At 31.6% G+C, this 23,626-nt stretch overlaps 4 protein-coding genes across 14 annotated transcripts; 3 read left to right on the forward strand and 1 right to left on the reverse strand.

The window, feature by feature from the left end:
- The first annotated feature begins 251 nt into the window (after positions 1-251).
- LOC119671905 (dual specificity mitogen-activated protein kinase kinase dSOR1) lies at positions 252-2,167 on the forward strand. 5 transcript variants are annotated; one of them, XM_038082769.1, is made up of 5 exons: positions 252-483; positions 545-696; positions 865-1,504; positions 1,577-1,903; positions 1,960-2,167. In XM_038082769.1, exons 2-5 carry the CDS (start codon positions 581-583, stop codon positions 2,071-2,073), a joined length of 1,197 nt encoding a protein of 398 aa, XP_037938697.1. In that variant the 5' UTR covers positions 252-483; positions 545-580; the 3' UTR covers positions 2,074-2,167. The 5 variants fall into 5 exon arrangements, with proteins under 5 accessions (XP_037938697.1, XP_037938699.1, XP_037938700.1 ...); XM_038082771.1 differs by having other exon boundaries at positions 345-483; positions 874-1,504; positions 1,960-2,166; XM_038082772.1 differs by having other exon boundaries at positions 345-478; positions 874-1,504; positions 1,960-2,166.
- Positions 2,168-2,211: 44 nt separating this feature from the next.
- On the forward strand, positions 2,212-6,274 carry LOC119671906 (kelch-like protein 5). Of its 2 annotated transcripts, XM_038082775.1 has the most exons (8): positions 2,213-3,296; positions 3,909-4,272; positions 4,339-4,716; positions 4,770-5,071; positions 5,126-5,333; positions 5,384-5,506; positions 5,582-5,812; positions 6,096-6,274. In XM_038082775.1, the coding sequence occupies exons 1-8, from the start codon at positions 3,049-3,051 to the stop codon at positions 6,171-6,173; spliced, it is 1,932 nt and encodes a 643-aa protein (XP_037938703.1). In that variant the 5' UTR covers positions 2,213-3,048; the 3' UTR covers positions 6,174-6,274. The 2 variants fall into 2 exon arrangements, with proteins under 2 accessions (XP_037938704.1, XP_037938703.1); XM_038082776.1 differs by lacking the exon at positions 6,096-6,274 and having other exon boundaries at positions 2,212-3,296; positions 5,582-5,929.
- Positions 6,275-8,277: 2,003 nt separating this feature from the next.
- On the forward strand, positions 8,278-17,438 carry LOC119671907 (ubiquitin carboxyl-terminal hydrolase Usp2). Of its 6 annotated transcripts, XM_038082781.1 has the most exons (10): positions 8,278-8,385; positions 9,726-10,148; positions 11,069-11,890; positions 15,158-15,317; positions 15,823-15,969; positions 16,035-16,248; positions 16,308-16,630; positions 16,701-16,850; positions 17,000-17,078; positions 17,133-17,438. In XM_038082781.1, exons 2-10 carry the CDS (start codon positions 9,780-9,782, stop codon positions 17,203-17,205), a joined length of 2,337 nt encoding a protein of 778 aa, XP_037938709.1. In that variant the 5' UTR covers positions 8,278-8,385; positions 9,726-9,779; the 3' UTR covers positions 17,206-17,438. The 6 variants fall into 6 exon arrangements, with proteins under 6 accessions (XP_037938709.1, XP_037938710.1, XP_037938706.1 ...); XM_038082782.1 differs by lacking the exon at positions 11,069-11,890 and having other exon boundaries at positions 8,280-8,385; XM_038082778.1 differs by lacking the exons at positions 8,278-8,385; positions 11,069-11,890 and adding an exon at positions 12,831-14,809 and having other exon boundaries at positions 10,059-10,148.
- Positions 17,439-18,158: 720 nt separating this feature from the next.
- On the reverse strand, positions 18,159-23,085 carry LOC119671908 (venom carboxylesterase-6). The gene is made up of 8 exons (XM_038082783.1): positions 22,800-23,085; positions 22,205-22,348; positions 21,800-22,139; positions 21,541-21,743; positions 21,134-21,481; positions 20,908-21,079; positions 20,660-20,795; positions 18,159-18,514 (listed from the first exon to the last, which is right to left on the reverse strand). Exons 1-8 carry the CDS (start codon positions 23,049-23,051, stop codon positions 18,310-18,312), a joined length of 1,800 nt encoding a protein of 599 aa, XP_037938711.1. The 5' UTR covers positions 23,052-23,085; the 3' UTR covers positions 18,159-18,309.
- Between the last annotated feature and the right edge of the window lie 541 nt (positions 23,086-23,626).

A 23,626-nucleotide genomic window follows, 5' to 3' on the forward strand; every position in this document is an offset into this window, starting at 1 on the left:
GTTTCTTAACAATTTTAATAAGAAACAATATTTCTTAAAATAATTTTTCCATATGCATAACAAAAATTAAAATTAATGGAAGGGATATTAGTAAATACTCTATAATATTTATTTTTAATGTGCTAAGACCAGTACTGGTTTGAAGATTGCAATTTCCAATACACAATTCATCTCATAAATTGGAATAAAGTTTGACAGCAAAATTTTTATTCTGGCAATGCTGTTAGAATACAAAGAAACGAAGATATTTGTGCAAGGAAAACGGCGAGTTAAACAAAATCTTTTAAATAAATTTTTTCTTAATATTACAACATAATCTTCTGACTTTCGATTATTTAGATTATTTATATATGTACAGACTGCATACTTGTAGGAATAAAATTTAGTTATATATGCTATTGTAGACAATAAACAAAATTTGCTGCCGGCTGTTGAATTTGTTTTTGTAATTTTCTCGCTATTGCACTTTAAAATAACTGTAAGGTAAATTTGTGTGACTAAAATCTTATTTCTAAGGTGAAAGAATCTATTATACATATTATAGGATTGGTTGAAGCGGACGTTTCTGTTGAATTGCTATATGAAAATGTCGAAGAACAAATTAAATTTGACGCTGCCGCCAGGTGCCGTGGACGCTACGGTAGCTGCCTCACAGGTTGTACCCACGCCACCTTTTAAAACACCCTCGGGAACAGAGTAAATATCCGTTATGTCACCTATTGATTTTTTCATATTTTGCGCATATCCCCTTTTCCCATTAGTTTGTATCCTTTTTATTTTTGTTTTCATATTCAATCATCAAACATTTTGTTTTATTGCTTTTCGTTTGGTTGCACAAAAATTCATTAAAAAGTTAAATTAAAGAAAACATAGTTTGCTGGCGACCCGAAAAACGAGTACTGAGGATCTTGCTGAAACTTTTAAGGACTTGGATATGGACGATACGGCCAGAAAACGTATAGAAGTGTTTTTAAGTCAAAAGAAGAAAATTGGGGAAGTATCCGAAGAGCATGTAGAGAAACTGGGTGAACTGGGATCTGGTAATGGAGGTGTTGTTATGAAAGTCCGTCACATACCCACGCAATTGATAATGGCAAGAAAGCTTATACACCTAGAAGTGAAACCAGCAATTAAAAAGCAAATAGTACTAGAACTGAAGGTTTTGCACCAATGCAATTTCCCTCATATTGTTGGATTTTATGGCGCATTCCATAGCGATGGCGAAATTAGTATATGCATGGAATATATGGATGGTGGTTCACTAGATCTGATATTGAAACGTGCTGGTAGAATACCAGAATCAATTTTAGGTAAAATAACATTAGCCGTTTTAAAAGGTTTAAGTTATTTGCGAGACAAGCACGCTATAATGCATCGCGATGTAAAGCCTAGTAATATATTAGTAAACAGCAGTGGTGAAATAAAGATCTGTGATTTTGGCGTTTCCGGCCAACTAATTGATTCCATGGCGAACTCGTTTGTTGGGACACGCAGCTATATGTCGGTACGATATGAACGAATTAAATTAATTTTAATTTATAATTTTGTTGTTATTTTTTTTTCTTTTTTGTTTTAGCCGGAACGTTTACAAGGAACTCATTACTCTGTTCAGTCTGATATTTGGTCGTTAGGTTTGTCATTAGTTGAAATGGCAATTGGTATGTATCCGATACCACCACCTGATGCTAAAACTTTGGAGTCTATATTTGATAAAAACTCTGAAGATGGAAACCAAACAGTTGTAGAACCTAAAGTTATGGCAATTTTTGAATTGTTAGATTATATTGTAAATGAACCGCCACCCAAGTTAGAGCACAAAATTTTCACAGATGAATTCAAAGACTTTGTTGATATATGCCTTAAGAAGAACCCTGATGAACGAGCGGATTTAAAAACACTTTTGGTAGGCCATGAATTTTATTGAAATTCATTTGTATAATTTTTTACATAATATTTTAGAATCACCCATGGATACGTAAAGCTGAAGTGGAGGAAGTCGATATTGCTGGTTGGGTATGTAAAACAATGGATTTACCACCTTCTACTCCCAAGCGCAACACATCTCCTAATTAATGCCCACGCCTATTTCGTTAATTATCGATGGGCTTTTACATCCTCATAATTAAAAAAACAATGTATTAAAATAAAAATTTATGTAAAATATTGAGTTTTAATTTTTTTTCCCAGTAATGTTCTGTTAATGAAAATATTGATATTTAAACGTAATCATTACGAGTAACTCCCGAAATATTTAACTTGTTTTTGCATGCAGACGACTTTTAGGGAAATAGGGTGTGTATGTTAAATTTCATGTAGGAGACTCGACTAAAGGTGCACCTTTTTCATTAGCAATATGAAACGCCTAAAGTAAGAAATATATTCTAAGATACGAAGTAGCACATCACTTGTGTTATTTATGTATTCTAGCGGCGAATTCGGTTGTGAACATATTTTCTTTGTGTATAGCGACGAAATGAAAGCAGTTACGCCGAGAAGAGCAAAACAAAACAAATAAAGACAAAATATGATTTGTTTATTTAATAAATAAAATGCTATTTAGCTACGCAGAGAGAAATTGCAGTCACAAGTGAAAACAGAGAAATTTGGAGAAGAAGAAATGAAATGAATAAATTACCAGAGATATATTTTTAGTGCTGCAGTTTTTGTAAAGTTTTTTGTTTGAACGTCAAGAGGCGACGACAGTGCATTTGTTGATCTCCGTACCGATCCTGCTTCCATCTAAAACAGTAGTAAAAGTTTCGTTGTGTGCGTAGTTCTTTGTGCAACTAGAATGCATTAAGCTAACGACGTCAAATGCATTACGAAGTACCTAGTTTAGTACGTTTTGTAACGCGGATAGAGAGACATCTGAGGCATCCTGGTTAATTGCTAACAATCGACAAATTGATTTAACTAATATTTATCGGAAATAAAATTTACTTGAAGAGTACTTGCATTTCCGTTTAGAACTGTAAAACTCTATTTTAAAATTTAAAAATAAAAATCCAAATAATTCTGTTTAATACTAAATCGGAGACTGGATTTATCATGTCAACAAACAAAGACAGCCCCAGTCGGGATTCCACAACATCGTCTTCAGCACGAATATCTCTGCTTGCCGACGCCGAGTCCTTAACACGAGATTACAGCATTGGCAGTTTAATGTCTGCCGTAAGCCAGGATGAATATTTTCGTTGCCGAGAACATGCTGAAAGCATTCTTAAGCGTATGTTTGTGCATTTAGAGAACCAGCAGCTTTGTGATGTCGTTCTGATTGCTGGCGTAGATGGAAAACGGTAAGCGTATATGAAACAAAGTTCCCTTTAGGTTACTAGACAAGACTCAGGAAATTTGCTAGGGTTGTTAAGTTATTGAGACAAAGGACGACTCAATTGGAAGAAACTCGGTCCAACCAGTTTAGTTTATTGTCATTCACAATTGAGAGTTGGACCGTCGCACAACGTTAGTAGTGCAATGGAGAGTACAAATTAGAATAGACGACTCTCCACATTGCTTTGGCATATGTTGGTGTTGATGAGGCAAAATGATTTAATTTCTTTGTCTCTTTAGTGGTACTGCGTAGCAGAGCTATTTCTGCAATTGTGTTTTTCTTTCTCTAAGAAGAACAAAGGCGATCGACGTGTCCACAGTTGTGGTATTGCATATAAAATGTTTTGTTATTAAAAGTTGTATTTGAAAGAGAATTGAAAACATTGCAGAACCGTTGTAAGAAGTAGAAAGAGAGTGTCAACAATGATAATTTGTTTGTTTATTTTTCATCTATAATGATATTAGAATGATTCAAAACACAAAACTAATTGACAACATTGACTTACCGAATGAATGGAACTGCAGTACATCAAAGATAATTAAAATATTTTTAAACATTTCTTCTCCACTTTGGTTAGAGTTCCTGCGCATCGTATTGTGTTATCCGCGTCGAGTGCATATTTTTCTGCTATGTTTACGGGTTCTTTGCGTGAAACAAAAGAAAATGAAGTTACTTTAGGTGAAGTTCAAGGAGAAGCACTGCAGATTCTGGTGCAGTACTGTTACACAGGCGTGATAGAATTGCGTGAGGATTCTGTTGAGACGCTTCTAGCTACAGCTTGCCTTCTGCAGTTGAACGATGTAGTTGCTGCTTGTTGTAATTTTTTGGCTCGCCAGCTCCATCCTTCCAACTGCTTGGGTTTTGCATTTTTTGCAGAGCAGCAAAGTTGTAAGACTTTGTTACGGTTAGCACAGGCCTATACGTGCCAAAATTTCATGCAGGTTAAGAGATATACCTTTAATATTAAAAATCTAATATGATAACTAATAATTGATTTCACTATTTAGGTTTGTAAGAATCAAGAGTTTTTTCAACTAAACGCCAGTCAACTAGGACAACTGATTTCGAGTGATGATTTGAATGTACTTTCGGAACAAGATGTCTTTTACAGTCTAATGTCCTGGATACAGCACGACGCAAAGAACCGTGAACAACACATTCCGGAATTGCTTGCTTTGGTCCGATTGCCTCTACTGCAACCATCTTTTATTGCGGACAATGTGGAAGCGGTTTGTGGATCAAATGATTGTCAGCAACTTATTATGGAAGCGTTGAAGTGGCATCTTCTGCCCGAGAGACGATCACTCATAGCATCGAAACGCACAAAACCGAGAAAATCAACTGTTGGACGTTTGCTTGCGGTTGGTGGTATGGATGCACATAAGGTAAGTAAGCTTGAATTTTTGAACAGTTTATCTAATAAGTTGATGAAATTTAGGGTGCGATTGGAATTGAAAGCTACTGTCCTCGCTTGAATAAGTGGACTGTTTGGAAAAACATGTCTGCGCGCCGACTTCAATTTGGCGTTGCTGTAATGGATGATAAGTTAATAATTGTAGGCGGAAGAGATGGGTTAAAGACATTAAACACTTGTGAAAGCCTAGATTTAAACACTATGGCTTGGACGACTTTGAATCCAATGGGCACTCACCGACATGGTTTGGGTGTAGCTGTATTGGAAGGACCCTTGTATGCTGTAGGTGGACATGATGGATGGAGCTATTTAAATACAGTTGAAAGGTAATTAATGATATTTCGAAATGGTAATTATTTGAAATTATAAATAATTTGCAGATGGGATCCCGTGGCACGAACTTGGAATTCAGTTGCTTCTATGTCTGCAATGCGCTCAACAGCTGGTGTAACGGTTTTAGGAGGTCGTCTATATGTTGTTGGAGGTCGAGATGGCACTGCATGCCATCGTTCAATTGAGTGTTATGATCCACATACAAATAAATGGACACCTCGAACACCAATGAATAAAAGGCGTGGAGGAGTTGGAGTAATTAAAAGAAAATAATTTTTGAATCCCTATTTAATAAAAGTTTTTAGGTCGCCATTAGCAATGGTTATTTATATGCATTAGGTGGTCACGATTGTCCAGCGAGTAATCCATCAGTATGTCGTACAGAAACAGTGGAACGATATGACCCAGCGACGGACACTTGGACTTTGGTATGACCTTTTAAATTTAATAAAACACATATTGTTTTTTTTTTATAAGTCCCTTTTAACTAGATTTATTTGTAGATTTGCTCTTTGAGCATTGGCCGTGATGCAATTGGTTGTACTTTATTAGGTGATCGTTTAATGGCTGTAGGTGGATACGATGGTCATCAATATCTAAAAACTGTTGAAGAGTACGACGATGAAACAAATGAATGGACTCAAGCTGCACCTCTGACATACAGTCGCGCTGGCGCATGTGTTGTAGCAATTCCCAATGTCATTCCTCCTACGCCACCCCTGCCAAGTTCAACAGTTTAGTTCATTTATTCTTTTTATTTGACTGTTAATATTAGCTTTAAGTTTAAAGTCTTTATATATGTGTTTTCGAACCTCGTGTATTAAACAAAACATTCCAAATCTTATACAGTACGCTTTGCATAATAATTTCCTTCTGGCATTCGCTTTACTTAGCTTTTTGTGTTGTCTAAAATGATGTAATTTTAGCATTTTTTATTATCTTTGTTTTATATTTATGTGTCACGCTATTATTTTATAATTTTATATTACTTCTTCCTTTTGCTTTTTTAAATTGTAGAAAAAATGGAAGCCGGTTAGATTGAATCCCATATGCTACCGACGCACTGTAGAGTTTGTTGATTACTATAACCTTTGAAGAGCCTTCCTAATGAATTTATCATTGAAATATATTCCTTATTTAAACAATATAATGTATGAAATAATTTTGATCAACATATGTTGCATTTTATTTATAAATATATATTACGTGTATAAAACATAAACACTATCATATAGACATTTTTTAATTCTATTAGTTTTAAGACTGTTTAACGATATTATACAAGAAATTCTTTGTAAACAAACTTGAAACTTGAGATGGTTATGCCTTAGAATGTGCATATATAGGTACAAACTATTGTTTGTATATATATATTTATTATATACTATTGATCTTAATGACCACCTATTGAAAACGATTGATTATAGTTTCATAGCATTTGATCGCCTTTAATTGGGATCATAAGAGTTAGAAACACCTTTCATGGTAGTTTAAAATCTATCACTTTATGATATCTAAGTGATTCAACCATATTTTACGATCATGACCCTTTTTCATTTTGAAGATATCACTAAGAGGATAATTGTATGAGGATTGAGTTGTTCGATCTACGAGTTTGGGCGCTTTCTTCTCCGCTTAAATGAAATTATAGAATGGAAATATATTGCATAAGTCACAGTTGTCGCAGGATCCAGTTCTGCTATTTGAAGTTTATGTAGGTTATCGTGGCAGCCTCTGTATGAACCTGGATATAAGTTTAGCGATGTGTCAGTACACCAACTCAGGGTAATAAGGAGACCAGAGTTGTCGGAGCTTGTATGGAGAAAGTATAAAGAATGTTGTTGTTGTAGCCCGAAAAAATAATGAAAGGCAATAAATGTAAAAGAGAAGAAGATTCTTTAAGAATATGAGCGCAAAATAGATGGGTGGGATTTTAATTGAAACTTATCTTTGTCGAGGCAGAAAAGCTTAGCCACTTCAATTGTACCTGTCAAAGATCAACTGGACTTAAATTGCTGTATAAATTAGGACATGTAAACAGTCGCTCTTTCTTGGAGACATTTCTGTTGAGAAAGGCTTGTTAAGAACTTTGTTGTAATCCAACTGTGGTCTCGAAGAGGGAACTACATTTGTGTGTAGTTGTTACTCTACATTTAAGCTTGTAGTATTGGACCTTACACTATTTAATGAGCCCTCATGTAGTGCATCAAACGTGCAATTAGTAATTTGGAATGCCAATAATGAGCTTCTCTGTACAGTTGATGAATTGGAAAACCATAGACAAAGATGTGTATTCAAAGCACTTAACACGAAATGCTAAAAAAAAAGAGTGTGTAAATATTTAATATTTTGATATTGTTTTGATTGCTATCTATGAAATCTTTTAACCCTATGACCGGGAATCTTCAACAATAATGAATGCATTATAAATTACTGCAACAGAAAAGTAAGAAAATTGGGCATATACAGAGACTTATTTAAGAAGTAGTTTTTGAAAAACTATTAATTACTATTAATTAACTACATATTAGGTTTGTTCCACGAGTTACTCGTAGTAAAACTCAAATAAAACACAAGTAAAGTACAAACTGAGAGCGTGAACAAATAAAATGCCAAATTACGCTTTATACACAGTTTTTTAACAGGAACAAATTTGTGTAAAGTCTGGCGGGGACACCAGTATTTCGCAAATAAACAATACAAAAATTTAAATTCAAACCAAAACAGCTGATTCACACATCAACACAAATTTCACTTGAAATAAAATGTACGAGTAAAGTCTGTGTAGCATTATCAATTTTCGACAGGGATGTTACGCTCTCTCAGATGTTCTCATTTACTCGAAAATTTGTTGGTGGAACGCATTTGTATATACACATTGTTATTCAAAGTTACTTCGAGATGCTCGTGACACAGACTTATTATATCTTGTTTGAAACGGTCTTATATGTTAAAGGGGGTTCTTAACTGTGAAAATCTGAGGTAAGACTCAGGAAACACCGTAATCACTGTTTGTAAAACTGGTGGTAGAACATTTAGTTGTATTGTTTCAAATGTCGATTATAAATATATATTAGAAAATTTTTTAATAAATTTTATAATTATATTCACCACTTATTATCACATTGAATTATAGTAATATGGCAACACCAAGAACTTTCATTTCTTCTGCACCTTGTTGTTGCGTTCTCATTACTAGCAAGGCTGTTATTGACAAATGTATTTTTCAGTGCGATTGATATGAACGACTCGAATACGAAAAATATTAGTGAAATAAAATAAATGAAAGCTAATTGAAGAAATTGAAGTGAGTGGAATCTATATTACTTAAACGGTCTAATAATCTAATAAAAGTTTCAGCGAATTTATCTGGTTTTGAAAATGATTCTCATAACCTTCAAAAGCAGTTTTTGAAACTATTTTTCACTTTCCATTTTGAGCATATTTTCCTTTTTTGCGTAATTCGTGTGGTTCGCCTTTGCAGCTTTTTTTAAAAATAGATTTTTTTAAGTTGATGATGACGCCTTTTAGATATTGTTTAAATATTTTTTATTAATCAATACAGTTTAATTCGTTATTTTTTATTTTATAATTGAGAATAAATATTACTCAATTTATATCGTGCCATAAGTTTTTTAATTATAATGAGTTAATAATTTTGCATGACGAGTGAAAATCAACCTCTGCGACCGTTTTGGTTGCCAATTTTTGTTGTCAATTTACACCTTGAATATTTACAAGATACAGTGCCTGCCTGGCTGACCATGGATTTTTGAAATATTTATATTCACACCCAAATTAAAAACATATATGAAGTTGGAAAGGCTTGAAAGATTGTTACTGCGATTAAAGGATTGTATATCCAGAATTATTATATTTCTGAACGACTAGAGTCTTGTATCATATATAGTTTCATCTTCCAATTTTCAGCCTTGTGCTTTAACGGAGAATAGATTAGGAAATAAATATTTAAGAAAGGAGAAAAATAAGATTCGTTTAAGCCTGTAAGTATTGATTGAAAAAAAATCGAATAAAAATTTTTAAAGAATAAAAAGTGACTAAAACCTGGAACTTGAGTATTGAAAGTTTGTACAGCCTTGGATACTTGTGGATAAACACGAGTAGTCATCGCTTCTAATTTGACAGGGACGAGTTTTAAGCCTGGCACTTGCAGTCCAAACAAGTTATATACGGACTATAAACTAATTAAAAATTCGATTATATCCTAAGACCACTGATGATGAGTACTTGGCATTACTCGAAACAGCGTTGTATGGTCAGCCAAATTTCAAAAAATTAACCAAATTTTTGTGTTTGTCCCTTCTTTCTTTGCTATTCGAAAATCCTTTAAATTAAAAAAAAAATAGCTTCTTTATCATTATAAGAAAACGAACCTTTCGGTAACACTAAAAAAAAAATTTTTTGAAGAATCGAAAATGATTGAAGTCTTTTATAGCTATCAGCAGTCATCTGTTAGAGCAATTTTATATGCTTAGTATATTTTAACATGTACATATGTATACATATTTTTAAAGTCTTGCTTTAAAACCCCATTCTAAATAATTTGAGAGCTATTTGCACAGAATAAATTTGTCTTTTATAAAATACTCAACTCACTAATGGTTTTTGTTTTTTTGTTTTTTTAAGCTTAAGTAAAGGATTACAAAACTTTCGCAGTCATATAGGCGACTGCTTTTTAATATGCCTGTGATTTCACCAAGGAGGTCATCGTCTTCAGCTGGCAGTAGCTTATACGGGACATTATCTTCAACTAGTGGTAACTCTTCAGTTGGCTCTAGTAATTACAGTTCAAGTAGTTACAGTTCAAGTAGTTACAACTTCAATCGTGCTAGTAGCCTTTCAAAAGGAACTGGAACAGGAACAGGATCATCATATTCCACATATAGCCCCAGTTACAATTTAAATTCATATTCTTATTCACCACGAACAACACAACGAAGTTCTTCCTCATCGTACAATTTATCGGGAGGTTCAACATTAGGCAGTTATCGCAATTCTTCATATTTGGGAACAAGTCATAATGATACAACTACATCCAGTCGATATGGAGTGAGTAAACTATTATTTAGTGTGCTTGGCTATAGAATGGAAAACAATATTGAAAATGAACTGAGTACTGATTACTGATTTCTGCTCATGCGTTTATTTGCATTGTGTTTGGTATTATTTTACATTTGGTTTTTAATTATTTTTAGTAGTGCAGAGATCTGTACAATTAATCTGAGAATGTAAAGAATACCTCAAATGACAGAATGCTGTATATTTCGAATAAATTAACGCATTCAATACATTTAATTTTAGTTTTTGTGCTAGACAAAAAATGAAATCCAAAAATTAATTGAATCTTGCTAAGTAAATACTAATATAACCTGCAAAGTTAAAGGAAATCATCGAAATCATTCGGTATGGACATAAATTCAATATCGACTTTATGTGTCGACGAGAATTTTGCAATTGCTTTTATATTATGTGCACTTGAACATTTTACGAAAGATTGCTGTCATAGTTCATTTCTATAATTTATACGATAACTAAAATGAATTCTAAAATTCTTTTCAAATTGGTCGAAATCGGAAATATATGAGGACTACTCAATATATGAGGGTCCATAAATTACTCATTTACATGTCATTTTTACATTCATTATGAAAATTAAGAGTAGCGATCTTTGATAAACGATAAAACTGAATGAAATGCATATATAGCTTTATTTTTTTATAATTTAGTTTTTAACAAAATAATATTTTTCTCTTAATTATTTTTATTCATTATTATAAACACAAAAAAATGTATATCTATTTGACATTTTCATCGGCATTGATTTCAAATCTGTCATCAACATAATTCATATTGGGAATTTTAACATCTATAAATGTGATTCATATATTAAACGAACAACAATTACAACAAAATCAACTGAAACAACAACATATCATCATCAAAAATTTTTAATAATTTATACATAACAGTTCAATAAAAAGACAAAAGTTTCTGATACCTTGAAAAAAGATGCGAACAACAATGAAACGAAAAAACCACCTTCAGGTGTAGATAGTACTTCGCAGAGTAAACGCTTTTCAGGTTCATATTCATCTTCATCCTTAGCACGTTTAGTTGCAACTTCTGGTTTGGACTTATATGAAAAGTACAGTCCTGCACATTATAAACCGCCATGTGAACTGTCACGTTCTAGATCAGCAGTTGGTGAAACTGGTATAACGGTACCGGAAGACTCTGAGAATAGATTAACTACCCAAATTACTAACACCAATAAACATAATAGCCGATACAATCGATTATATAGCAGTGGAGATTCTCCCAACGATATTGACACAACAGATGACGTAAATAGGTATAAAACGAGACGCAAATTGTCTACTAAACTACTTAACTCTTCATCAGCGTCTGCTATCAATGCTATCAATGACAGTGACAGTGATATACCGATCGCTACATTTACACTTCGCAGCAACCGCATGCACAAAGCAAAACCAAATAATGACAGTGATATTCCAAAAAATGGCCAAGTAGAGCACAGTTATACCAAGCCGAGTGGTATCAGTACGGAGAGTGTAGAAACTGTTAATATTAAGTTAAATGATTTAAAAATGTCAAAAGCTGAAAATGCTGTCGATGAAGATTTTGTAGTGAACTGTAAGACCAAAATGAAATCAGACAATGAAGAAATAGAAGACAATGAATTAAATCTAGCAAAGAGTGCAAATGGTAACCAGATTGATGAGGTTGCTCCGCCTAATTCAGATACGGCTGGTACAAAAAAGAGTAGCAAGGTAATAGACAAATTGCGTCTGACTGCATAACTGTAAAAGGCAGACATGTTTTCTTTGATTTGTTGCTTAAGTTCTTAACCATACAAAATAAAAACCAGCTCTTTTAACTCCAATGTATTGTAGTAGCATGCAATTGTTTAAGGCAAAAATTCCAAAAGCATACATTTTTCGAATTGCTTCAGGTTGCAATCCTCCAGGCAAGATATACTAACAACGCCTAATATCCAAAAGCCATTTATAAAAGTATTTGCCAAATATAAACTGTTAATGCCAATGAATTACTACAACAGTTTTAGAATTAATAAAATATGTATATTTTAAGACTAACATCGAAATTTTTTATATGCTCTCCTCACCTCACCTAACAGCTTAAAAGATGAAATGAGTAAATAACTATATAGTAGTATCAATCGAATGTGCATGGAAAAAAAAAAATTTTTTTATTTGACAACTAATAAATTTAAAATAATATGTGATATGCTTACAATATCTTCAAAAAAAAAAAATAAATTTGTAACTGAAAAGTTAGTGTAACAAAAAGGAAGTGAATCGATCAAACGATGGACGTGATCAAAACTGAAATTAAACAGAGTTGACATCTCTAGAAGACTAAGTTGCTTTCGCTTTCTAAACGCTTTTCAAATTTTCAAAATCCTTTGATTCTTTGAAGAATTCGTTTAATAATTTGACGCATATAGATTGATATTTCAAGGTTTACTTTCTAAATAAAATTATGTTTTCTTATGTTTGTTATTCATTGAATATGAAAAAAAAATATTAACTATTGTAATTTTATTAGAAGTAATAAGAAATAATTCCAAATTGCAGTAAAAATTAGATCTTTTGTGGTAAACATTACATTTAAATCTTTAAACCTTACCATTACCTGTTAACAATTGCACTCTCATATAATTATATTTCTTTTAATGTATTTTTATAGATAATCATTTGCAGATCTTGGCTCTAAAATAACTGTTTATGCAATTATTTTAATGTTCTAACTTAAATTAATACTCAAAGCATTTGCCATAGAAAGTAATGTTTTAATCTTTGTAAATACAATTTTATTAACGCAACTACATTTTCATAAAAAAGAAAGAGGGAGAAGAGGGGAAAGGAGAAAGCGAAGACGATATATATAGAAAAATAATGATAGACGTGAATAAAGGAAGAAATAATTTTCAAAAATTACCAATATTGAAATCAAAATGTGATTATTATACCTCTTCGTTAAAGACAAGTAGTTCAAATAAAAATCCAATAATTGGTTCTAAGTTAAATAGACTATCTGCAGAGGAAGAAAAAAAATTAAATCGAAATATAATTGATAATTTTCGTACACCCACAAATCCAGTTCGAGAAGCCAATCAACAGTTCTTCCTAGTCTCAGAATATAAAGATAAAAACTTTTTAAAGGAGGAATGTAAAATTGCTCATGCGCAAGTGTATAAACCACAGTTGAAATCAAGAAATCAAAGTCAAAATACATCGGGTAGAGTTGGTTCTGGTCCAGATAATAAAAATAATAATATAATTACTACTCAATTAAAGAGTTGTAATAATATTAATTGCAGATCAGTATCATTGACAAAATCTACATCTCCATCTGAAGAAATTAAAAAGCGAATTAAAACAATTGCAAATACTGCAACAGATTCTTCTTCAGCACTTAATGGAATGCGTCGAAGTGTCAATGTTGAGCAAATTGGAACAACTGCAACCGCAGTCAATGTTCACAAAGTTGATCTCGAATTTAAGGTTAAAGCATTACCTACGTCTGCGAAAACAACAGCTGGAGTTGGAAATTCAGTTACATGTACATCGACTGGCCTTGGAAGTTCAAAAACTAGTAACAGGCAGATAAAACCTTTAGTTCATAGAACTATACCAACAACAACAATAACTGCTGTTGCTGCAGCTGCGAGATTGGCGGCGGCACAAAACAACGTTTCTTTTACAAACAGGGTCAATAACAATAGTAGCGGTAGCAGCACAATAAACGGAAGCAATACAAATAACAACATGCAAACAAGTTATAAATTATCCTCAGATCACGACGATATTAAATATATTGACAGTGATGAACCAACAACAGTCGTTCAAGAACGTAAACGTGAAATTTGTGATCAAAATTGTTGTACACAAAAATCAGCAAATCCGCATGCGGGAGCTGATGCATCAAAGACACGAATTCGCCCAAAGTCGACTATAATATGCTCTGCCACGAACCACGTGTTCGAGAAAGTAAACAATTATAAATATGCCAATGGCAGTGTAGTTAATGCACAAAGAAATTGCTCGTCGATATGTAAGGGATCCGCAATTGGAAGCACTGATTGCATCAGTGATATACGTCGAAGTGGTATTGATTCGCATAGCATTAAAGCCTCGATAGACAAATTTAACAGCTTAAATGATCAAAAGCGTCTGCCTTTCAATTCGGTACAATTGCGATCTCATGGTGGCAGTGGAAGTACAAGTAATTTGCAGCATCGTCATAGTAGTGATTTTGACAACTGTAACTTACAACTTGGTAGTAACAGTGGTGGAGGGTCACTAACACGAGCCAATTATCGTACTTCTACTAATGTAGCTACGCCTGCCGTAACAGCGACTAATGGAAAACTAAATACGAGCACGCATCCAACACCATCAATTGCGTTATATTCAACAACTCGTGCTTTGCTCAATACCAGTACGAACAGTGGGAGTAACACAAGTAGCTTACCATCGAAAAGCAAAAACCACGAATTGCTAAATCGCTCATCACCTTTATCGCCATATTCAAGAGATGCAAAAGATAATTCATCTTCAGCTTCGAGTTCAGCTTCTAGCAGGCAGGAAAATACCAATGGCACTTCATTGCATGAGACAAAAAAATTGAACTCGATAAGCAGTTTGATCGAATCTGATGACAGCGTAAGTTAATTCTTTTCTTTCCTTCAATTTCTACACTACAATCCACTTCACATCAATTCAACTATAAGAATTACTTTAAAACGCGCATCCTTTTGAAGCCTTTAGCACAGGTTTAAATAGATTAGCCTATCTCCTTATTTATTAGTTATATATTTTTGTGTCACATATGTATTTATCAATTTAGAATTCAGGGCATTTTTACACATACTCGTATTATTTATTTGTTCCGCGTTATATTGTTTTTTCTGTGTTTGCATGTGTTTCGTTTGCTTATTAAACTAATAATTCAATTAATTTAATTAAAAATTGATATGAGTTCTTGTAATAATAATTTTATTATAATAACAGATTCGGAGTTCATCTATTCGGAGTGCCCTTCCGCCATCATCTCCTTCGGCATCTCGTTATTTAGATCGTGAGACAGGTAGGACGTCTGCATATACCTCTATTCATAGCAACAATGATGATGCGATATCTGGTAAGATATCTGGTGAGGAAAAATCAGAGGGTAAGCTGAAAAATATCTGTTATTAAACATTATTAGTCATGCACCTTTTAGACATGGTGCAAGCTATGTATCTGCCAAATAATTTATAAGCAATTGAAATGTAATTCCCGGTATTTGGATAGTTTTGAATTCAAAAGATTTATAAATCATCGTAACTATTAAAAAAAATTTTTAGTCGGCTATGAAATTATCTTGAAACTGTATTTATTTATAAGATAGAATGTATATAAATAAATATAGAATAAAAACCAAAATTAAGTTAAAATTTTAAATATAAAAATTGTTATATCTGTCACGATATACAATTTATATTAATATAATAATTTTTTTATTGAAATTAAGGAATTTAAATAAAAACATTTATTTTGGATGAAATTTGAAGATTTGATATTATTGCCCAAGTGGTTAATAGTAATTGATTTTATGTCAAATTTTGTGAATTTGTTTAATGCCTCAAAGAGTATTAAATTATTGTATATTTGGATGTCATTTTCTTTTGATCAAGGTCTATGCGGTCTAAAAAATATTGGAAATACATGCTTTATGAATTCAGTTATTCAATGTCTAAGCCATACGAGCGAATTAACAAAATTTTTGAGAAGCCATAATGCAGTTAGATCTTCGCCGTCCAAAGATCAGCAAATACTTCATGGTAAGTTTAAAAAATTGATATTAAAAATTATAATAATAATATATGTTATAATAAAAATATTACAGAGTTTGCTAGATTAATAAGAGATATGTGGTCAAATGGAACCAGAAGTGTTACGCCAATGGAATTAAAGCGAGCATTTTCAGCAAAACATAGAATGTACAGTGATTATAATCAACAAGACGCTCAAGAATTTTTGAGATTTTTTCTAGATTCGCTACATTGTGCTCTCAATAGTGGAATGAAAGCAGGAAGTCTGAAAATTGACGAAAATTTAACGTAAGATACTATCGAATTTGATTTATAAAAGCAACACAAAATGTTTGCACTAATTATAGAGACAATAAGAAAGCTGACCTAACTTGGGAGTGGTATACTCGACAAGAAAATTCTCTGATTCGCGATCTTTTTGTCGGACAACTAAAAAGTACACTCAAATGCACAATATGTAATAATGCCAGTGTAACATTCGATCCATTTTGGGATTTAAGTGTACCTCTGCCATCTTCTTCGCGCTGCAAATTAGATGCATGCCTAGACTTATTTATTCGCGAGGAAGTCTTGGATGGTGATGAGATGCCAACTTGTTCTAAATGTAAAACTAGACGAAAATGTACCAAAAGTTTTACCATTCAAAGATTTCCTAAATACTTGGTTATCCGTAAGTAACAACAAATATTAACATATTATAAAATAAAAATATATGCTTAAAATGAACTTAATTTAAATAGATTTGAAACGGTTTTCTGAAACGCGTTGGAGTAAGTTATCTAACATTGTAGAATTTCCGACTAGTGAAAGAGAATTAAATATGGGACCATATGCTTCAAATAAAAGTAATAGCATCAACTACTCATTATATGCTATTTCAAATCATATGGGTGAGTAAATAAATAAATACTAATTTACTGTAATTTCTGAAGAACGTTGAAGTATATTTGTACAATATTTATAAAATTTATATGACTAGTGTAATGTGGTATTAATTATTTTTATTATAATAAAATGCGTTTTTTTTATTTTTACAAAGGATCAACGGCTGGGGGTCATTATGTTGCTTTATGCAAACATCCAGTAACTAAAAAATGGCATGAATTCAATGACAATGTGTAAGTTCGAAAGATATTAAATAAAGCGCTAAATTCAAATATTACTTTTTACAGGGTGAGCGATGCGTTGCCAGAATCACATCTTACTTCATCTAGTGCCTACATTTTGTTCTATGAAAGGGTATAAGCAGTTTGAAATCTTACTCTCGTCATCAGTAAAAATGATTCAATTATGTTTTTTTTACTACCAAATATGCAGAAAAAAATAGGAAATTAAAATTTTTTAAATCAGGTGTGCAATTTTTGGATCCAAAGATCTAATTTTTACAAATTAAATTATATTTTGTAGTCAGGAATTAAAAATGTCCAGATTTGTTTAAAAAAAAATTGGAAAATATGATATATACTAACAAACTTATATTGTGTAAATGTTGTTTCTTTTAATGCATACTTTTAAATGTACCAAATATGTATAAAATGGTGTTGAAAGAATCTAAACTATAAGTAACGAAAAAATGAATTGATGGATACAATCAATAAAAAAACATTGTTTGCAAATGTGTGAAACTAGTCCCAATATATATTTATAAAATACATAATGCAATTATCTATCATATAAACTAATTTATTACTAATCAAATAATTAAGTGTCACAAATAATAAATTGTTTTCATAAAATAAAAAATGTTGGTTGGAGAGATAAAAATTTGTGAATTATGCAACCGACTCAACATAATAAATTTATATACTTATATTTCAAAAGTTTTTTGAAATATATATTTTTGCAGTGACAACGTCAGCACGGTTTTCTTTCAATAACTAACAAATCTATTCTTTCAAAACTTGAGTTTTTACGTAGATTGTTCCTCAATTGGCTAACTTTAATATAAAACAATGAACTTATATAATTAAAAATAATTAAAATGTATGTTAATTTTTTAGACTACCCATATTTGATATGCTATAATTTAGCACTAAATTTATTTGTTGATTAATTAATAATTTATTTATTTATTTATATATACATATAAAAACAAAGTTTATATTTTGTTATTATTTTTAAAGCTATTGTTAGTTAATATTTTACTAATACAACGTTAAAAGAATAAAAAAACAAATGAAAAGTAATTTTTAACTTGTTTTAAGAAATATATTACCAAACTGACGACGTGCAAAAAAAAGTGATTGGATTATATATACTTTAAGATATATGTAGGCCAAAAGTACGAATATGTAAAAGTTATTGTCCGCAGAAATTTTTTAATTTCTTAAAGTTCTTTAATAAGAATTGTTATAATTCATCTTTTTTGCTTAGATCTGCTGCCCAGTGAGCTTTAAGCTGATACCAAAAGTCTGAACGATCTTGCAGTAAACCTTCTTCTTTTGTTGTTAAAGTCCAATGTTTTTCATCTTTTCCACCTATACGGATAAAATTCACTGGATACTTGTTCGCAATATCCCAATTAGTGATATTGGATTCATTTGGCGTGGGGTTGCTGAAAAAAATATATGTTTTTTAAAGTAAAATTTAATATGGATTTCAATTATTTTTAAAGTTAATAATACATTCGCAAATATTGATAAAATATTTATCTCTCAAAATCGATGTGAGAGTGCAGTGAACTACAACAACAAAACAACTTTTTATATTATTGTAATTAAATTAATTTTCGGCTGACCACACATCTATTTCGAGTATTGCCAAATACCTATCATCAGTGGTCTTGGAATTATTTTTTATATTTAATTATTCGTACATAATTTTTTGAAACTGCAAGTACCAAGGGTTGAACTCGAACGCTGCCAAATTTGAAGCTCAGTCACCGTTCTTTAGCCAATTGATCTAAAGTCGTACTTGACTTGTATGTTCGAACTTGAAGTTTTTATTTGTTAATTTGCTGTGAAAGTTCGTCAACAAATTCACTTGCTGTGTTAAATCAGAAACTCGAAATAGCTGTATGGTCAGCTAAAAATTCAATTAATTAAAATTTTTGTAGTTGCAGTTCACTACTTTTCGAAACTTTTCTATTAAATACAATAGTTTCTATTAAGTAAAATAGTCACTACCGTCATAACCCACGTAAAATTTCAATTATAATATTTTCATAAATGTATTATTATTATATTAATATTATATTAATTTTTCAAAATTTCTATATGTCAGCCTAGTAACATTCAAGAATGCTAATTTATCTAAAGGCTTAAGGCTTAAATTGCTCATATAACTCAGTGCGTTAATTGGTTTATTTGAATATAAAGTTTAATTTGTAAACTTTAATACAACAATCCCGAAACAGCGATCCGCGTTGCATGACATTTATTATTCGACATCCTACGATTCGCAATTGTGATGCATTGAATATGAATAAGCACATAAAAGATTACTTACGTACGTAGGCTGTAGAGCTATGATATGCAATATGCGAAGCCATGCTTACAGACACTTGGCTCTGAAAATGATAATGGCATCAATAGCAAATATCAATTTCGATTTTTAATTGCAGATATGATATAGTGTTTGATGCTAATCTTGTTTCTTCTGTTTTGGCTGATTTCTGTGCCTACCGCTGCTTTTGATTTTTACATTTTAATTAAAGAAAATAAATTTTTTATAGCTCGTTGGTTTGAGATCAAAAGTGAATGTTTCTACAAATCGTTTTTTGGTTTCTACAACTATGGTCAATAGTTAAAAGGAACTAAAGTATTATTTAAACAGTTTATGGCTTATTATTTCAATAACCAATAAAATTAAAATTAGAAAAATAATTATTCAGGCTATCTGCTTTTTGAGTGATGTTGATTACATGCCATGATTTCATATAGAAACTTAGTTCTATTATGCAAAGAGCGAAATTAACAGTTATTGCAAAAATTTTTGAAAGGAAAGAAGCAACAAAAAGTTGTCTAAACTTATTGTTAAGTATGTAGTTATCATACAACTTTCATCCTTAATATTATGCATGCTTTTTATATAAGCGTTTTAAAATAAAACAAAAAATAATAATTAAATTTGCTTAATACTAGGGGTATTCAGGCAACTGATTAGTTGCTTAGTTGATTCAAAAACTTCATATAAAGAAAATTTAGCATTTTGATGTTAATCAGTTGCTTAACGACCCAAAATGCGTAATCTGATTAGTTTGTTGTGTGTAAATGCCTTGGCAGCACTCGCATCAACAGCAAAAGCGAAACATACGTTAACAGTGAAAATTGTTTACACACAATTCAAACAGCTGAGAGAGATAGCTAACAAATTTCTATACAAAAGTTCATTTTAAGTTATTATTACGACACTTGGGACTGGCAGCACTATTAATCAAATTTGTACTAATCTGGGAAACACCGAAATATTTGATTCCCTGCTTAGTTTCATGTTTGTGTGCAAATTTTTGTTGTAATCAACTACTAAGCAACTAATCAGTTGCCTGAATACCTCTACTATATTTATCAAAAATAAAAATTATTATAAAAATAATTATTATTTTGTACCTTTTATTTTTTCACGCACAAATAACTCTTACATTCTGCTTTTTATTTTAAAACGCAAAAATAACTGTTGTTTTTGCCTTAAGAATATAAAAATCAAGAATAACTCTTTATATTTTGAAAACAAAATATAAAACGTAATTTTTCATATTTACCTCGTTTTAGCGAAATTAACCCACATATTTGTCATAGCATTTCGTATTTCCAAGTCAAACGGTGTTGGTGAAGCACTGATGAATAATTCACGACCGATTGGAAAGAGATATTGTAATTCTTCTGCATGGCAGGCACCTGTAATAAACAAAGTTTTAAAATTTAATTTAATATTTTGCTGATCAAATGCTGATCAAATAAACGGTACATATAAATGCAGAGGAATTGTTTTAAAAAATTAAATAATCACCATAATAATCTTCTCGTCCTCCTTTAAATAGCTCAGAAAAACTCGCGGCTCCCTTATGATCAAAAAGGTAGACATAAGTAGGTCCTACATTACTATTGCCTGTTGTCAAACTATTCATGCGAATTCGCATATATTCATCGATTCCACCTATAAACCAACCATCTGATATAAGCTAAATAGAAGAAAAAATTATTCTAAAATTTTTACTATATTTTCTTTTACTTGCATCTGTAATATTTTGATAATTATATTTGTTATAGTCGTGGCCGTTTTTAAAATAAAAACTTTTAATACGTTCAGTTATATATTTTTGAATTTCATCTGAGTGGTGATCATAGTTTAGGACAATAGGTAGTACTTTATTGAATTTAGTTTTAAAATCATCTAATAATCCAGGCTCATTAAGTAAAGCTGCAGTTTTTAACAAACCTTCTTCAGAGGTGGCACCTATCATTGCTGGAAGACTGAAGCCATGAGGAATTTGTTTTGATCTTGGCGATACAGTTAGAAAAGCATCTTTATGATTTGGTTCAATGACTGGTGGAAATGGAATCATTGGATCGTAGTCCCATTCCTTTATTGAAAGTAATAAATATTAGCTTACGTATATATAAATGATTGTGATTGACTTACAAAGAGATCATAAATAGTGGCAACAATGTCCTCGGCTTTACGTTGACGAAGACATTGTAAAATACTTGTCCAATCTTGATCGGCATTACAATTAACTAATTTAGCTAGTTTCTGTGCTCTTCTAGCTGGTACTCCTTTATGTGCAGGCTGTGCCCATGGATTGAAATATGTACCAGATTGAATAATACCTTTATGGAAGAGTCCTACAATTTTAAGGTAAGTGTAATTGCATGCATAGAAATATGAATTACAATATTACCTTTAGATTTTTCGGAAAGCATGTGGTAGGTAACACTCGCTCCACCTGCACTTTCACCAAATATCGTTACGCTGTTCTTATCTCCACCAAATGCTGCTATATTTTCCTGAATCCATTTAAGCACTTCAAGCTGATCTTTTAGACCGAAATTTCCTGGACATTCTATAGTTTCTGTACTGAGAAATCCAAGTGGTCCCAGTCGGAAATTGGCAGAAATTAATATAATATCATGTTCCATTAAGAAATCTGGTCCATAAAAGCTGCTTATACCGGATCCGCACTGCCAACCTCCGCCATGGAACCAAACCATTACCGGTAAAGGATTTTTCGTTGCAGGTACCTTACAATAAAATCAGTTGGCGAAAATAGGAAATGATTCCATAATATCAACAAACGTAAACAAACCTCAGGCGTGTAGACATTTATGTAGAGACAGTCCTCACTGCCTTCGATTTCAAGGTCACGTCGGTAAGGGTCTCTTTGTGTGCATTTTGATGAATCTGATATGGCTTGTCGTTCACCTGTCCAAGCTCCGAATGGCACTGGGGACTGTGAAATAAAATGAACGTTAAGTTTGAGTCACTACTGAAAATATTTGAAAAGAATTGTTAAAAGAATTTAAAAAGAAAACAACACAGAACAAGTTTCGACTCAAATATTTTTTAATTTTATACTTTAAATAAATTTTAAATAAAATCTACGTAGAAGACAAGTTTCGTTGGAATTAATGCCAATAAACTTAAATACAGTATATTTTAAGTTAAAAATGCTTTGGTGGGCCTATCTCGATTATGACTGTTTCAAAATCATTGCTTAATTTATCTTTGTAGATATTTTTTATTTAAATTTGTGAAATCAATCGTTTGTAATTATTCTTTAAAAATAGCGACTCTACTATTCTTCGTCCAAGGTTCAAATAATTTCCTATATGACTTTAATTTATTTTATAGTTTAACCTTTGAAATAGTGAAATTATAAATATTAATGTTATGTAACAAACTCTGAAGCGTAGTTCTCCAACTGGTGGCTTGGCGTATGGAACACCCAAAAACGCTCGCATAGGTTGACCGCTATGAGCTGTCAGATGCCGTCCAACAAGCACTCCGCCATGCTCTAACCGAACTTTCAAATTTGGTGAAGTTCGCGCACCGCAAAAGAATATCGAAAATTGAAACACTAAAAACAGTAAAAAAAAAGTATGGAGCGAAAAGCGCCAGAATCTCAATACTCTAACGGTGACCGACCTAAGCATCTTGTCGAGACTGGCTTAGAATTTGAACTGAGATTGGAATCGCTAATACAACGAGTTTTATTTCAAATCTTTTGTCGTGGATTTTGACACAAAAAATTGAACATTAAAAAATACAAAATTTTGTGCTTTTTATTTTAAGCTGAGAAGTGAAAGTGAGTAGAAATTAATCTAAGCTTTAGAGCAACTTAGTAATACCTCTGAGAATATTATAACATCTAAAATATAAACTGTGAGTCTGAAAATAAATGAGATATGTGAATTGAAGATATGTGAGAACTGTTTGCTCTATTGAATACTTTGATTTTGATTCGAATAAATTTTTCTTAAAAAAATACATCTTTACTTTCTTCAAAAATGTAATTTTTATTACACATTATTATTTATCGCATTTATATTTTTATCTCGCCTATAGGAAGATTAAATACGTAATTTTTGGGTCCACTGAAGAGTACAGTTCAGCATTTTTTTTATAAAATCTATATCATATCAGTAGAAACGAATTAATAAATTTAAAATATGGAATTATTCCGACCATATATATACGTATTTCGCTTCATTAAGAACATAAATTAACA

The sequence above is a fragment of the Teleopsis dalmanni genome, chromosome 1 (genome assembly GCF_002237135.1).
Source record: "Teleopsis dalmanni isolate 2A chromosome 1, ASM223713v2, whole genome shotgun sequence".
NCBI classification, from domain to species: Eukaryota; Metazoa; Arthropoda; class Insecta; order Diptera; family Diopsidae; genus Teleopsis; species Teleopsis dalmanni.

What these genes read in the sequence shown, in the direction of transcription:
- LOC119671905 (XM_038082769.1), top strand. Translation starts at nt 581, where the DNA reads ATGAAAATGTCGAAGAACAAATTAAATTTGACGCTGCCGCCAGGTGCC. An exon ending in AAAACACCCTCGGGAACAGA is followed by an intron (nt 697 to 864) that starts GTAAATATCCGT and finishes GTTAAATTAAAG; the next exon opens with AAAACATAGTTTGCTGGCGA. An exon ending in GGACACGCAGCTATATGTCG is followed by an intron (nt 1,505 to 1,576) that starts GTACGATATGAA and finishes TTTTTGTTTTAG; the next exon opens with CCGGAACGTTTACAAGGAAC.
- LOC119671906 (XM_038082775.1), top strand. Translation starts at nt 3,049, where the DNA reads ATGTCAACAAACAAAGACAGCCCCAGTCGGGATTCCACAACATCGTCT. An exon ending in CGTGCCAAAATTTCATGCAG is followed by an intron (nt 4,273 to 4,338) that starts GTTAAGAGATAT and finishes TTCACTATTTAG; the next exon opens with GTTTGTAAGAATCAAGAGTT. An exon ending in GTGGTATGGATGCACATAAG is followed by an intron (nt 4,717 to 4,769) that starts GTAAGTAAGCTT and finishes GATGAAATTTAG; the next exon opens with GGTGCGATTGGAATTGAAAG.
- LOC119671907 (XM_038082778.1), top strand. Translation starts at nt 13,040, where the DNA reads ATGATAGACGTGAATAAAGGAAGAAATAATTTTCAAAAATTACCAATA. An exon ending in AAAATTGACGAAAATTTAAC is followed by an intron (nt 16,249 to 16,307) that starts GTAAGATACTAT and finishes CACTAATTATAG; the next exon opens with AGACAATAAGAAAGCTGACC. An exon ending in TGCTATTTCAAATCATATGG is followed by an intron (nt 16,851 to 16,999) that starts GTGAGTAAATAA and finishes ATTTTTACAAAG; the next exon opens with GATCAACGGCTGGGGGTCAT.
- LOC119671908 (XM_038082783.1), bottom strand. Translation starts at nt 23,051, where the DNA reads ATGCTTAGGTCGGTCACCGTTAGAGTATTGAGATTCTGGCGCTTTTCG. An exon ending in GCTTTCCGAAAAATCTAAAG is followed by an intron (nt 21,744 to 21,799) that starts GTAATATTGTAA and finishes TTAAAATTGTAG; the next exon opens with GACTCTTCCATAAAGGTATT. An exon ending in CCACTATTTATGATCTCTTT is followed by an intron (nt 21,482 to 21,540) that starts GTAAGTCAATCA and finishes CTTTCAATAAAG; the next exon opens with GAATGGGACTACGATCCAAT.